Source organism: Marmota monax, unplaced genomic scaffold (assembly GCF_021218885.2).
Source record: "Marmota monax isolate L192 unplaced genomic scaffold, Marmota_monax_Labrador192_F-V1.1 WCK01_AAM20220418_F8-fsc00051, whole genome shotgun sequence".
NCBI classification, from domain to species: domain Eukaryota; kingdom Metazoa; phylum Chordata; class Mammalia; order Rodentia; family Sciuridae; genus Marmota; species Marmota monax.
Window position 1 is genome coordinate 11,906,520 of NW_026695202.1, and position 14,628 is coordinate 11,921,147.

The 14,628-nt window shown below is 44.6% G+C and overlaps 1 protein-coding gene across 7 annotated transcripts in view; it reads left to right on the forward strand.

The window, feature by feature from the left end:
• Nucleotides 1-14,628, forward strand: part of Sgsm3 (small G protein signaling modulator 3) — a 30,974-nt gene that overhangs the window by 12,599 nt on the left and 3,747 nt on the right. For 4 of the 7 annotated variants that reach the window (XR_009225391.1, XM_046429269.2, XM_046429270.2 and 1 more), the window contains 9 exons: nt 6,422-6,525; nt 8,852-8,966; nt 9,395-9,480; nt 9,939-10,005; nt 12,572-12,777; nt 12,869-12,976; nt 13,433-13,576; nt 13,871-14,066; nt 14,317-14,462. Coding sequence is in view for 6 of the 7 variants with exons in the window: in XM_046429269.2 (XP_046285225.1) it covers nt 8,960-8,966; nt 9,395-9,480; nt 9,939-10,005; nt 12,572-12,777; nt 12,869-12,976; nt 13,433-13,576; nt 13,871-14,066; nt 14,317-14,462 (960 nt within the window). In the remaining variant the exon portion in view is untranslated. The remainder of the gene's footprint in view (nt 1-6,421; nt 6,526-8,851; nt 8,967-9,394; nt 9,481-9,938; nt 10,006-12,571; nt 12,778-12,868; nt 12,977-13,432; nt 13,577-13,870; nt 14,067-14,316; nt 14,463-14,628) is intronic. The other 3 variants (XM_046429268.1, XM_046429267.2, XM_046429271.2) reach the window with 1 other exon arrangement.

The window sequence follows — 14,628 nt, forward strand, 5'->3', positions numbered from 1 at the left end:
TGGGTCTTAGCTTACCTTAGAGGGCAAGAGCCAAAATATTGGCTACTCTTTCCTTAGCCCTATAACTTTCTTGCCTTTGGTTTCCAAGTATGGGTTTTGAACATCCAGCAGGTTGGTTTCACCAGTAACTTTAATGTCTAATTTTATAGTTACCCCTTCCATTTAACTGGGGGGTTAGTATTAGTACTGGAATTCAGCCTTATAACCTATTCTGTCCTATAGATGATAGCTTATTATCCCAAATTAACTCATGTTGTTCTGTTAGAAGGAGTACTTCTTCAAAACACTAACAGGCAAAAGTTATAAAGTTCTGTAAGGAAAATAGAAAATGAAATTAATAAGACAAAAAACACATTCAGTGTGTATAATAGTTTTGAATCAAGAAATATAATTTTGGGGCTGGGGTTGTGGCTCAGTGGTAGAGCGCTAGCCTAGCATGCTTGAGGCACTGGTTCAATCCTCAACACCACATAAATGTAAAATAAAGATATTGTGTCTTGGGCTGGGGATGTGGCTCAAACGGTAGCATGCTCGCCTGGCATGCGTGTGGCCCAGGTTCGATCCTCAGCACCACATACAAACAAAGATGTTGTGTCCGCCGAAAACTAAAAAATAAATATTAAAAAATTCTCTCTCCTCCCTCCCCCTCCCTCCCTCCCTCCCTCTCTCTCTCTCTCTTTAAAAAAAAAAAAAAGATATTGTGTCTACCTAAAACTTTAAAAAAATAAATATAAAAAAAGAAACATAATTTCCATAATAACCCTAATATATTTTTGGTATCTTATTTTGCCTCCACCAAGACACATGTATTTATCAACTTCATCACATATGAGATCTTTTACAAATCTTACTTTCTAACAAAACTCCCTTACAATCTTACATATCTTTTGTAATTTTTCCAAACCTTTACTTAGTTTTCTATTGGTTATTTTGAGATCCTGGGAAACTTTGTTGTTGTTGCTAGGATTTAACCCAGGACACTTAACCACTGAGAGACATCCCCAGCTCTTTTATTTATTTATTGTTTTTAGTTTGAGACAAGGTCTCACCAAGTTGCTTAGGGCCTTGCTAAGTTTCTGGGGCGGTCTTGAACTTGTGATCCTCCTGCCTCAGCCTCCAATGTCTTTGGGATTATAATATTTCCCATCAAGCCCAGTGAAATCACAGTAATCTTTACAACAAAAATCTACTCTTTGAGCAAAACTTCAAATGAGCTTGAGTCTAGCCTACTTTGGAGCCATCCTAACATGGAGTAGGGTGAAAGGCAGAGACTTTTATCTCAGGTTAGGCAGGGCTCTTGACAAACAATACAATATTGCATCTGAAACATGAATCAAATAAAAACTAAGAGAGCTCCTAACTTTATTTTGTGCAAAAAAAAAAAAAAGGTGGCAAAATACTTCTGTTTTACAATATCAACCTTTGGTAATTGTAATCAGGCTCTCCTTATTACCTTCCAAAAATACATTTAAATTCCCATCCCACAAAATTTTATATATAGCAGATTACCTTTATCAGTTACAAAACATTAAATGACAAATACCAACCAAATTTGTTATTTCTATATAAATGTGAAGGAGACTATTGCTACAGATAATTTGGAGAACATCAACTGGATAAAGTGGTCTCCCAAGCTTTACATTTTAAAAGGCTTATATACTTGAAGAACATGAATGCATCTAATATACAAAGAAGCCAGTGTGTCACAGTCACACAGATGTGCTTACATTAACTAAGTTTAAATTTTAAGGTAAGATGTAGAATCCATAGTGTACAGTAACAATAATCACAGGTCTGCATGGATTAGCTGTAGTAGCAAAAATAAAAAGATAGCCTTAAATCTTATAAATTGAGGATACAGTGTTAATGATCAGAAATAGACTTAGCAAAGCAAACAGATAAGAGGGAGATAAAGGGGAGCACTTATTGGTTACCTTGCTGGTAAACCTACATAAAGTTCCATTTTACAAACTTTTACATAACGTTTAGACAAGGATCATACAAATCTGGTTCTCAGATGTATACATATCTCTGGTTACATATACTTAGGACATCAACTATATTGTAATAACCTAAAATAATAGTTGTTTGTTTAATCAATTATGAAGTAATAATTTAAAAGACTTTAAAACAGGTACAAATCCTAATTCCTTTAAGACTTAGTTTCCCTAAGTAATAAGACCTAACAGATACAAGAAAATTATCCTGATAAAAGCAGATCAGTGTTCAGACTTTCTTTCCTATCAGTACATTAAAATTTGAATAATTTTAACTGATGGTGCCAACTATAGTCAATTTAATCATATACACAGCCTTTTTGAAATGTACCTTCCATAAACCTTTTGCAACTTAAATATTCTATAACTTGTTTACATCCTTAGTTTTGTCCTCACTTTCATCTTGGACTTTAGCACAAGAATATTACTTTACTATACAAAATACTTTCTCATTCAGAAACATTTCTTTTACCTTCTAATTTACCATACTGAAATATGTGAATTTTATTTACACAGAAATTTCATCCTAGGAGAGAGATCAGACAATCTGGCATATACAAAAATTGTGCCTTAGGGCCTGGCACTGTGGCACATGTCTGTAATCCCAGCAGCTCAGGAGGCTGAGGCAGGAGGATCACAAGTTCAAAGCCAGCCTTAGCAAAAGTGGGATGCTAAGCAACACAGTGAGACCCTGTCTCTAAATAAAATAAAAAAAAGGGCTGGGAACGTAACTCACTGGTTAAGTACTCCTGGGTTCAATCCCTGGTACCAAGAAAAAAAAAAAGTACGTTTCGGCAGCTGATGGAAGTGGGTCCATCAGGGTAGATGTGGGGTGGTGAGGAGTATAGAGCTTGGGTGGGGGCTGATAGAACCTCATATTGTTAGAGAATGTGGCCCTTTTTCTGAGGTGCTAGCAAGTTGTTGAGAAATAAGCAGGAGATGCTAGCATCCAATTTGCTTTGGTAGGAGGAAGCAGCTGGAAAGAGTCTGGAGCTTTCTAGGAGAAAGCTCTTGCTAGAGGAAGGTGATAAGCTGTGGCAGGTGTGAGATTGAATAGGACAGTCTGGGCAGAGGTTTACACTTGTATTAAGGACTAGAAGCCAAGGGGAAAACCAGTATTTTTGTACCCATACCTTGAAAAAGTACTCATATATACTTTATCCTTCATTTTTAAAAAATGTTTATATCCCATTGAACACTTATTAATTTATTGCCTGGCTTTACTTTTGTTTTGTTAGCATCTAGTGTCCACATTAATCTCTTTTTTTTTTTTTTTTTGGTGGACACAATATCTTTATTTTACTTTTATGTGGTGCTGAGAATCGAACCCAGTGCCTCATGCATGCTAGGCAAGCGCCCTACCACTTGAGCCACATCCCCAGCACCACACATTAATCTCTTACTTCAGCCCTTCTCAGATTTCCCAGCTCTGCTGTCCTGTTGCTGTGTGAGTTATTATCAGTAGATTTCAGTGTCCTCTCATATTTTCAGAGAAAACAGTGGTCTTCAGGATCTCTGCAGCTGCCAAAATAGAAATTTTTATGCTTGTGCTACTTACAGACTTTGTTTCCTGGCAGAAAATCACCTGTGTAGCAGTAGCTCTGCTGTGTTGCCTTATGTCAGGGAACACAGGAGGTAGACTGGGCTGTAGGTAAGGAGTGCATGAAGGGCCATATCCCTTTGATGCGTATCAGGCGGCCATAGGAAATAGACTGAACTTTTCCTGGCCCCTTCCATATACTCACAAATATGCACATGAATTTATAGTGACATCTCATCTTTGCATTGTGAACAAAATTTGTCTTACTGGAAATTGTGGGATTGGCAAACTAAGGAGGAAGAGACTTGAAGCAGTCAGAAGATTAGGACCTTTAAGCATGGACTTTTTTTTTTTTTTCTTTTTTTTGGTATGGGGGGATTGAACCCAGGAGCACTTAATCACTGACCCACATCCCAGCCCTGTTTTTTTTTTTTTTTTTTAATTTTTCTGACAGGGATACACTAAGATGCTTAGGGCCTTGCTAAGTTACTGAGGCTAGCTTTGAACTTGAGATCCCCCTGCCTCAGCCTCCTGCGCCACTGGGATAACAGGCCTATGCCACCGCACCGTGCTAATTACAAAAAACTCCTTCTGAGTGCCAAAGTTTTTGTTTCTGATACCCCTGAGCCGTGGGGCAGCTGTGCTGCCAGGAGTGGGTAGGTGGGTCGGGGAATGATGTGGCTAACTCTGGATAGCTTTTTCCAACTCCTAGATGGCTGCTTTCAGGCAGATTTCCATAGTGACCAAAGGCAGGAAAAACTGCCCACCCAGGTAGTATTACATCAGGGGTGGCCTTGGGTGAAGTACATACTACATATTCATATATATAGTACATATATGAGTTATTTCTAAATATATATGTATGCATGTATGTGTATGTGTGTGTGTGTATATATATGTGTATATATATATATATATATAAACTTAAGAGGTGAATCTTTCAAACTATTTAAAGTATACCCCAAATCTGACCATTTCTCAGTGCCCAAACTGAGCTAAGTCCATATGCATCCACCACCTTCTGTCCCAAGAGAACTCATCAAAACCAAAGTAGATTCAGGTTTACTGAGAATAAATTCCAAAGGCCTATCCTACTTTGAAGTCTCCTGGCCCCTGCTGCCTCTTCCCACTCTTCTCCCCTGAGGCTACCCTGGGCCACTTTAGCCTATTAGATGCCTTTTTGCTGCTTCCACCTGTCAGTGTGCCCTGGACTTGACAGGTTTGCACCTGCTACACCTTCTACCTGGATCCCCTCCCCTCAGCTATGACTTGATCCCTCTCTTCCTTTTGGTCTTTGTTCAGAGGTCATCTTATCCTCAAAGGGCTTTTTCTGACCACTGAATATAAACAGCCCCTGGCTTCTGACTTTACCTTTACCTTGCTTTATTTCCTCTTATGCTGTGCTTTTCCTCATCTGTTTTCTGTTTCTTTCTGGTTCCCTTAGAGCCTGCCTGGTTGGGAGGGCTCAGTCATTGTTTGCTGAATGACTAGTGGGAGGCAGCTGAGGCCAGAAGAGGGAGCAGCAGACAGATATCTATGTCTCAGTCAGGGCACCTCATCGCCACTGTTTCAGGCAACCCCTTTTCCTCTACTTTACTCAGCCCTTCCAGAAGAAAGAAACAACATTTAGGATGTTAGTGAGGAGCAGTCTTTCTCATGATCTCAACTGGAATGTTACATTCAAACATATGACATTGTTTTTGTAGGTTGTCATAGATGAAAATCAGCAATTTATTTATTTCTTTCTCCTTCCTTTCCCCCTCCTCATTCTTCCCTTCTTCCCTTCCTCCATTCCTTTGTCTCTTTCTTTCTCCCTGCCTACCTTCCCTCCCTCCTTCCCACTGTGCTGCTGAGGCTGGCACAGTCTTAATCCTCCTGCCTCAGCCTCCCAAGTAGCTGGGATTATAGGCATGTGCCACCACACCCAGTTTTAATACCAGCAATTTCAAGTGGCTTAGTATAATAGCTTTTAGTATATCATAACGTAGAGGGTCCAGATACTAACAGTAACTTTCTAGAAGTTATTAGGTTGATGAATTGCCTGATAATTAAGTCAGTGTGCTAAGGGCCTTGCTTAATCTTGCTTAATCCTCGTAACCTTGGTAAGATAGAGATGGTATTATTCCATTTTATGAATAAGAAAACAGATTCAAAGAAGCCAAGTAAACTTAGCCAGGGTTGTAATAAGTGGGGATCGAAAATGTGGGAGGTGGAACTCAGGCCTGACTGGAATTATGGTGCAGAGAACAGGCAGTGAAGTGCTTCTGTATGACACTAATAAGAGTGCTACTGCCACTGCAGTAAGCTCTCCCAGAGCTCTTAGCCAATGGGTGTTTTAACAGCACAGGGTTGCATTCCCAGAGCTATCAAGGTGGCGAACCTGGTGGAGACACATGGTGTCTGTGACAGGCACAGTTCTGGGAGTCCTTTGGGAACTGTATACTAGTCTCTTTCTAGGCTTATTTTCTTTTGTATGTGAAACAGATGATATCTATTCCAAAATGTGCTGTGAAGATTAGTGGTACCTGATGAGATTTTTCAAATTTCTACTTCTGTCATTCCCTTTAATATAAAAATATGTAATTCTAGCCAGACACAGTGGTGCACTCCTGTTATGCTAGCAGCTTGGGAGGCTGAGGAAGGAGGATCACAAGTTCAAATCCAGCTTCAGCAATTTAGCAAGGCCCTAAGCAACTCAGTGAGACCCTGTCTCTAAATAAAATATAAAAAAGGGCTGAGGATATGGCTCAGTGGTAAAGGGTTCAATTCCTGGTACAAAAAAAAAAAAAAATTCTCTATTCAATTCAGAATCTGAATCAAATCAAGCCCCGCGGCATGTGTTACACTGAAAGAAAACTAAGCTTTCACTGTTGTCTTCACACAGAGCAAACCAACCTAGGATGGCTGATGCAGTAGGAAAGCAGGCTCTGGCCTCTGGTTCTCAGCAGAGCATGTCTGCAGACAGGAGGCAGCACCCTTCCCTGCCAGGTACCTCTGTGTTGGTCAGGAATTTTCTACTTTGACCTTTAGCTCAAACTTGGCATGATCGGCATGTGTCTAGGGCAATAGTAAACGTTGGTGACTTGTCCTGAGGAACTACAGAATGGCCCTTTGCTCCCAGATTAGCAAAAAATCTTTAATGAGAACTGGAACTTGTTCACATCACATACCTATTTTTTAATTTATGCTCAAGTAAGGATAATGTTTTCTTCCTTGAAGTGGCTGTGTTTCCTTTTTGCTAATGGCTAAATTTTGCTAATTGCCTACCCACCATCAGCATCTCTTCTTTAAAGAAATGTATATTCAAATCTTTTGCCAATTTTTAAATTGGGCTATTTGCCTTTTTATTGTTGAGTTCTTTTTTAAGAAGGACAAAAACGGTCAGGGACAGGGCTTTAGAAATGACAGAAGATATTAAAGTTAGATTGCAGTTTCTAACTTGGCTTCCCAGCTTGTAAGCCTAGTGAAAAATGTGGTTGAACTCAACCTTGTATTCCCAGCACTTGGACTGGGAGGAGGAGCACTCAAGCAGGGGGGTCACTTGAGCCCAGGTTATGGAGGCCAGCCTGGGGTACATGGCGAAACCTGTCTTTAAAAAAAAATACGGTAACGTGGACCGCTGGCCCAGGAATGTCGAGGGACAACTGGGGGAGGTCTACTCAGGAGATGTGTTGTGTTCTGTTAAATGAGTCCTCAAAGATTTGGGGCTCAGGAAACCTGTTCCAGAGGTTTGATTGTGGCTGGGCTTTGTTTTCTTTCTTCCTGAAGAAACACTGCTGTGGAAATCCCTATGCCTGGTTCTCCTTCATTAGTGTAATGGGAGCTGGGCCACAAGCTATGAGAACATCAGCTTTGTAGCTTCTTCAAAGTGTATCCCCTTGGGGCTAGGGCTAGGGCTCAGTGATAGAGCGCTCCCCTAGCATGCTTGAGGCATTGAGTTCCATCATCAGCACCACATAAGTGTAAAAGATGTGTCCATTTGAAAAAACTAAAAAATAATATTTAGGGGCTGGGGATATGGCTCAAGCGGTAATGCGCTCGCCTGGCATGCTCGGGGTGCTAGGTTCGATCCTCAGCACCACATAAAAATAAAATAAAGATGTTGTGTCCCCCAAAAACTGAAAAATAAATATTAAAAATTCTCTCTAAAAAAAAATAAAAAATAAAAAATAATATATCTCCCCAGCAACACAGGAGGCTCTTTCTTTCAAATCCCCTCTCTCAAAAAAGGAGTCAACAATAAAGACACATAACCTTATTTATTTATTTATTTTTCATTACTGGGGACTGAACTCAGGGTGCTCAACCAATCGAGCTACATTGCCAGCCGTTTTATTATTATTATTATTATTATTATTATTATTATTACTACTACTACTACTACTACTATTATTTGGTACCAGGGATTGAACTCAAGAAGTTCCAGCCCCAGCCCTTTTTATATTTCATTTAACAGTGTCATTAAGTTGCTGAGGCTAGCTTTGCACTGGGATCCTCCTGCCTCAGCTTCTTGAGCTGCTGGGATTACAAGGATGTGCCCCACACCTGGCTATCTTTTTTATTTTTATTTCTATTTCTTTGAGACAGGGTCTCACCAAGTTGCTTAGAACCTCACTATTGCTTAGGCTGGCCTAGAACTTGTGGTCCTCCTGTCTCAGCCTCTCGAGTTGCTAGGATTACAAGCACTTGCCAGCACACCCTGCCAAGTGGCCTGTTTGAGTCAGCTTTTTCTTGCTGCTATGACTAAAAAGTATATTTGGGGGCTCATGGTTTTAGAGGTCTCAGTCCATAGATAGCAGACTCCATTCCTTGGGACTCAAGATGAGGTAGAACAACATGGTGGAAGAGTGTGGTGGAGAGAAGTGGCTCACATGATGATCAGAAAGCACACACAGACTCCACTAGCCTGATACAAATATATACCCTAAAGCCACACCCCCAATGCCCACCTCCTCCAGCCATACCCCACCTGCCTTAAATCACCACTCTGTTAATCCCATCAGGTGATTAATTCACTGATTTGGTTAAGACTCTCATAACCCCATCATTTCTCCTCTAAACCTTCTTGCATTGTCTCATGTGAGCTTTTTGGGGACACCTCATGTCCAAGCCATAACATAACCTAATTTAAAATTTTAATAGGCAAGGTGTGACTTTTTTCCTTCCTTATGTTGAGCAGTGTGGCAACTCCCCTCTCCACTATACTGGGCCAGTGAAAACTGCATGTGGAGAGGGCTCATCCCCTCCCAGGAAACGGGGTGCTGTAGAGTGATGGTCCCCTTTGCTATAATGGTGCCTTTTGGTCTCCTAACAGGGCACATGTTTCTGGAGCCCATGAAGCCTGAGGAGCCTTTCATCTCTAAGAGATCAGGATAGTAAACGCCTAAGCCTGGATCCTCAGAAGACCTGCCAGCTCAGCACAATGTCAGGTAGCAGGGCCTGGGCCCTCACCAGGAGCCAGAGAGTGGTACTGACTTCCATTTTCAGAAACAGCCATCTAGATAAAAGAGATGGAGAAAGAGAAGGGAGGCTTCTGGTTTTGGGCTGTCTGGGACAGATACTATAACTCTTACCTGCTCAGGTCTCCAGTTTCCCTCTTCCCTGTCAATTTCTTTATGAGATGGAGGTTGGGGCATGGAAATGGGGTTTGGTTATGTTGGGGGACATGATGCTGCCTTCTCCCTTCTTCCAGAAGCATGTTCCTTTCTAGGGTGTTCTTCCCATTCCTCCTTCCCCCTCAGTCCTACTCTAGATGGCCCAGTCCCTTTAATGCTGGCACTGAGGGGGTGGGGTTTCTGACATGAATTTTGCCTCTGGGTTTTCTTAGTTGTTTTCTCCCTGGTCCTTTTTGTTGTAGGAAGCCACATACCTTCTGCTAGTGGCCCTTTCTCAGCCTTGACTCCAAGCATATGGCCCCAGGAGATCCTGGCCAAGTATACTCAGGTACAGCAGTCAGTGCAGCCAGGCACCCTCCTGCTGTGCTCCTGTGCTGTGGCATGAAGGGACCCACCTCTGCAGGCTGCCCAGGAGTGGGTGGCCAATTTCACAATGTTCACACAGGCCCTCAGGGTCACCACCAGAGATGGCATCTTAGTTCTACGTGCCTGTGTGAATCAGTCATTAGGTAGGAGGAAGAGAATTTTGGGACATGGAAATGCATGAAACATATGTTTTGCATTGATCTTATTAACCTTTGAACTCTGAGAACAACAAAGAAAATGCTCGGAGAATTCAGAGCAGGTAGTGACCCCTGTGGGTGAGCGATGACCAGAGAAGCCTTTTTGAAAGGGTGGGTAGCCTTTGATCTGGGTGGAAGTTAGCAGTTAGCCACGTGGGTGGCATCTTTTGGAAACTGGCCCCAGGCTGGGGGATAGACAACTTGTCCCTGTTCCTGGTTCTAGAAGGAAGAGTCAGCAGAGCAGCCAGAGTTCTGCTACGATGAGTTTGGTTTTCGGGTGGACAAAGAAGGTAAGATGGAGCCCCCTAGGTGTTCTTGCTGATGTCCTTGTGTCCACAGCACATGACCTCTGAGCCCCTTTTGTCACCCGTTCCAGTAAGACTCAAGAACAGAAGCACATATGAGACTGCTACTGTTATAACTATATGGAGACCTCTGATTTTTTTTTCCTTTCTACATTTTTTAATTGGTGCATCATATTTGTACATATTAATGGGATTTGTTTTTACATATTTGTGTGTTGCATAAAATTTAACAGAGACCTCTGTTTGTTTGTTTGTTTAAATACTGATCTTGCTAGGTACAGTGGTGTTCATCTGTAATCCCAGCTACCACTGATCCTAGCAGGATGCGAGTTCTTGGCCATCCAGGGCAATTTAGTGGGACCCTCCTCAAAATATAAAGTAAAAAGGGATGTGATAGCTGGGCGCTATGGCGCACACCTGTAATCCCAACAGCTTGGGAGGCTGAGGCAGGAGAATTGCAAGTTCAAAGCCAGCCTCAACAACAGTGAGACGCTAAGCAACTCAGTGAGACCCTGACTCTAAATGAAATACAAAATAGGGCTGGGGATGTGGCTCAGTGGTTGAGTGCCCCTGGGATGTGGCTCAGAGGTTAAGTGCCCCTGAGTTCAATCCCTGGTACCAAAAAAAAAAAAAAAAAACCCCAAAAAACGGGGAGGATGGGATATAGCTTAGTGGCAGAGCATCCCTGGGTTCAATCCCCAATACCCCCCCAAGAAATATATTGATCTTCACCTGATAATAAAAACAATTATGTTTATTGTAGAGAATTTGGGAAATACAGTAACTTATAAAGATTAAAACAAAATTAGCTCCTGATCCCATAGTCTGAAGATCACTACTGACATCTTAGTGCCTTCCTCCCTAGCTGTGCTATGTGCATCCTTATATACTTTTCATAACTAAGATTGCATTGCATGCACATCATGTCATGAGCAGTTCCTGTATCAGTTAAGACCTTTTTAAAAGCATATTTTTCAGGCTGGGGTTGTAGCTCAGTTGTGGAGCACTTGCCTAGCATGTGTGAAGCACTGGGTTCAATTCTCAGACCATATAAATAAAGTAAAGGTCCATTGACAACTTAAAAAAAAAAAAAAAGAAAACATGTTTTTCAATAGTGCTTCCATATCCAATTATAATGAATTTAATATAATATTCTTGTAGCCATGTTTCTGTAGGTGGGTCCCTGGGTTGGGTGCCCTTGCAGGCTGTTGGGAGGGCCATATGCCAGAACCTGTCAGCAGTCCAGAACTATGACTGGAGCATGTCATTTGGCTGAGGCAGTCATCTTTAGGTCACTCATTTCCAGTTCTGACATATGTTTTGCTTGATCATCTGATGAACAGTTGGAAATTAAAAGCTGAAGTTGAGAGGGACACAGGGAACTTTGCGTTATAACAGAAATCCTCTGAATCTTGATGGATCACTGGATTCAAAGTCATAGTGTGCATCGCTATGCTAGAATAATGTTTAGAACTAATTTGTTTTTTGATACTCCTCAAAAGGTGTACTTAAGATTTGTGTATCTTTTTATATGTCAAGTTGTCACGGTTAACATTTTGAGGACTGTGCCAAGGACATGACTTAAAATGGATGAGGAGGCAGCTCTCAGTGGGGCTCGCGGTACAGAGGTTTCTGGGTGGCTGCAGGAGACCCTCATGCAGCAAGTATTTCACAAAGTGGAGGGTGGCTTATGCCCCTTCCCAGCTGTGTCTCTAGTACCTCAACAAAAGTGGTCTTGACCACATGGAGGTCCCGTTCTGGTGGAAGACGGGTAGTAAGCAAGCAGACACATAGCTGCTAGGGTGAGAGCCACAAGGGTGAGTCTGGGGATAGCAAAGAAGGGAGTTGATTTTGTCAAGGTTTCTGAGAGGGGGAGACACATGCAAAGACTAGGAGGAGGCGAGGGAGCAAGTTTCTCTGGGGAAAGTCAGTAACAGGCACAAAAGCCCCAAGGTTGGAGTGAGTTTGGTCGGGGACAGCAAGAGGGCCCATGTCATAGAGTGGAATGAGCAAGAGAAAAGTGGCAGGAGGTGAGGTCAGTTGGAACCTGGAAGGCTTTTGGCTTTGTCTGAGACATGTCAGGAGCAGCCACATAATCTGATGTGTCCTGGAAGGGCCACTGTGACTGCTATGGGGCTGGCAAGACAGCCACTGCTGTGACTCAAAGGACTGTGACATGGTCTGGGCCTTAGGGGTGGTAAGAAAAGGGCAGATCCTTCCATTTTTGCAGTGGATTGAATATCTGGATATTGAATATCTGGTTGGGTCTGGAGGAGGAGGAGCCAAAGGTGACCTGGAGGTTCAGGCCTGAGCCTATGGAGTAGTAGTTTCTAGACTTGGGCAGCTTTGGGCAGAGAGTGAGAGCTCAGGTTTGCTCACAGCCAGGAGGGCTGTGCAATGGAACTCCTAGGAAAGGCGCTGGCAGAGAGTCTGGGTTTCAGGGAGCCTCCTCGGCCTGGAGACAGCCCCTAGCCCTGTCAGGAGGGTGGCTGTTGGGAGCATGTAGTAAGGAGCATGCTTTCCTCCCTCCTCTGCCCTCTCCTGGTGGAAGGTGCTGAACCTGGATCCAGCCCCCTGATTGGGGCTTCTCTGGTGGAAGACCCCCCGCAGAGGCTTCGGTGGCAGGCCCACCTGGAGTTCACCCACAATCATGACGTGGGAGACCTCACCTGGGACAAGATTGCAGTCTCCTTGCCCCGCTCTGAGAAGCTCCGCTCCCTGGTGCTGGCTGGCATTCCACATGGCATGAGACCCCAGGTGAGAGAGCCACAGGGAGTCACAAAGGGTTCAGAGCCTCTGACCGGGTGTCACAAAAAAGACTGAGTGCTCCTGTGGCACCTTCCCTCAGCTGTGGATGCGGCTCTCTGGGGCCTTGCAGAAGAAGAGGAACTCCGAGTTGTCCTACCGTGAGATCGTGAAGAACAGCTCTAATGATGAGACTGTTGCTGCCAAACAGGTAATGTGGGAAGGTCGAGGGACAGGCAGGAGGAGCTGCCTGCAGACCATGTGGAGGGAGGGAGGTGTCACCTGGGTTCCTGGAGCACGCCCTCACTGGTCTCCTTGGCAAGGACAGCAGTGCTGTCACCTACACACATGACCCTGGAGGAAACTTGCTGTCTCCTAGGTCCTTTGTAGGCTGCAGGGAGAATTGTCCCAGAGGTCCCCAGTGTGTGGAAGGACTTGGAGGAGATGGGGTCCACATTAGGAATGGTGGGGATTTTAAACACACCCCCAGGCCACAGGCTTTTTCAGTAGGTCTGGCATGAAGTTCCCAGGTGACTATGATACAGTTAGCGCCACATTTCCTGGGATCTGATCCTGAAGGGAGGAGGGGAAACTCCCTACTGTGGACCTCAGGCTACAGCTGTGTCTCACAGGGTCATCTTGTGGGGTTGTCGTGGGTACCTGACAGATCGAGAAAGATTTGTTGCGCACCATGCCCAGCAATGCCTGCTTTGCCAACGTGAACAGCATCGGGGTGCCCCGTCTGCGCAGAGTCCTGCGAGCACTGGCCTGGCTCTACCCAGAAATTGGCTACTGCCAGGGCACAGGCATGGTAAGCACAGCCCCAGGAGGGCTAGTGGGGCTAGGCCTTGTACCCAAGGGTCTCTCCAGGCCCCCTAATAGGATATGTGATGACAGTCCCCAAGGAAGGCCAGGACAGTTGCTTCTGCTGTTAAAACAGAGCCCTGGGGACCTGAAATAAGGCAGGCCCCTCCACAGCCTGAGAAGGAATGTCTCCGGGAGTGTTCCCAAAAGGCTTTTCTTGACTAGTCTCCCCAGAGGGAATTCCTGACCTTACTCACATGGAGACTTGGGTAGAAGTCCCTTGTCCCTCTTCCCTGGCCAGGTGGCTGCCTGCCTCCTGCTGTTCCTGGAGGAGGAGGATGCGTTCTGGATGATGTGTGCCATCATTGAGGACCTGCTCCCTGCCTCCTACTTCAGCACCACCTTGTTGGGTGTTCAGACTGACCAGCGAGTCCTGCGCCATCTCATTGTCCAGTACCTGCCTCGTTTGGACAAGCTGCTCCAGGAACACGACATTGGTAAGGCCTGGCAGCTCTCTTCCTCTCTAGCCTTCAGGTCCTGGGACGCTGGAGCTCTGAGGCCTCTGGACATAGGCAAATGGCCCAGCCATGGACATAGGAACATGCAGTCTATGTCCTCGTTCCGTGGTATTCTCTGATCCCTTCCCCTCTGCCCTCTCACTACTCTTTGGGAAGTGTCTTGCATAGGCTGCCCCAAGTGGGCTGTCCTTGTTGTCCCCAGCCCTGTTGGCTCTGGTATCTGTTGCAGAGCTGTCCCTGATCACGCTGCATTGGTTCCTCACGGCCTTTGCCAGCGTGGTGCACATCAAGCTGCTGCTGCGCATCTGGGACCTGTTTTTCTACGAGGGCTCCCTGGTGCTGTTCCAGACCACGCTGGGCATGCTGCGCCTCAAGGTGCTCCCAGGCCTCCGTCTCCAGGCCAAGAAGGGGGCGTGTGTCAGGCACAGGGGCCATGGTGCCCCCCTCTGGGTGGATGTGGTGGGCTCCAGGCTCTGAGCCCAAAGTTGGTGGGCACAGGGGACATCCCCTTCCCTCCATTTCTGCACCAACCCAAGCTGCA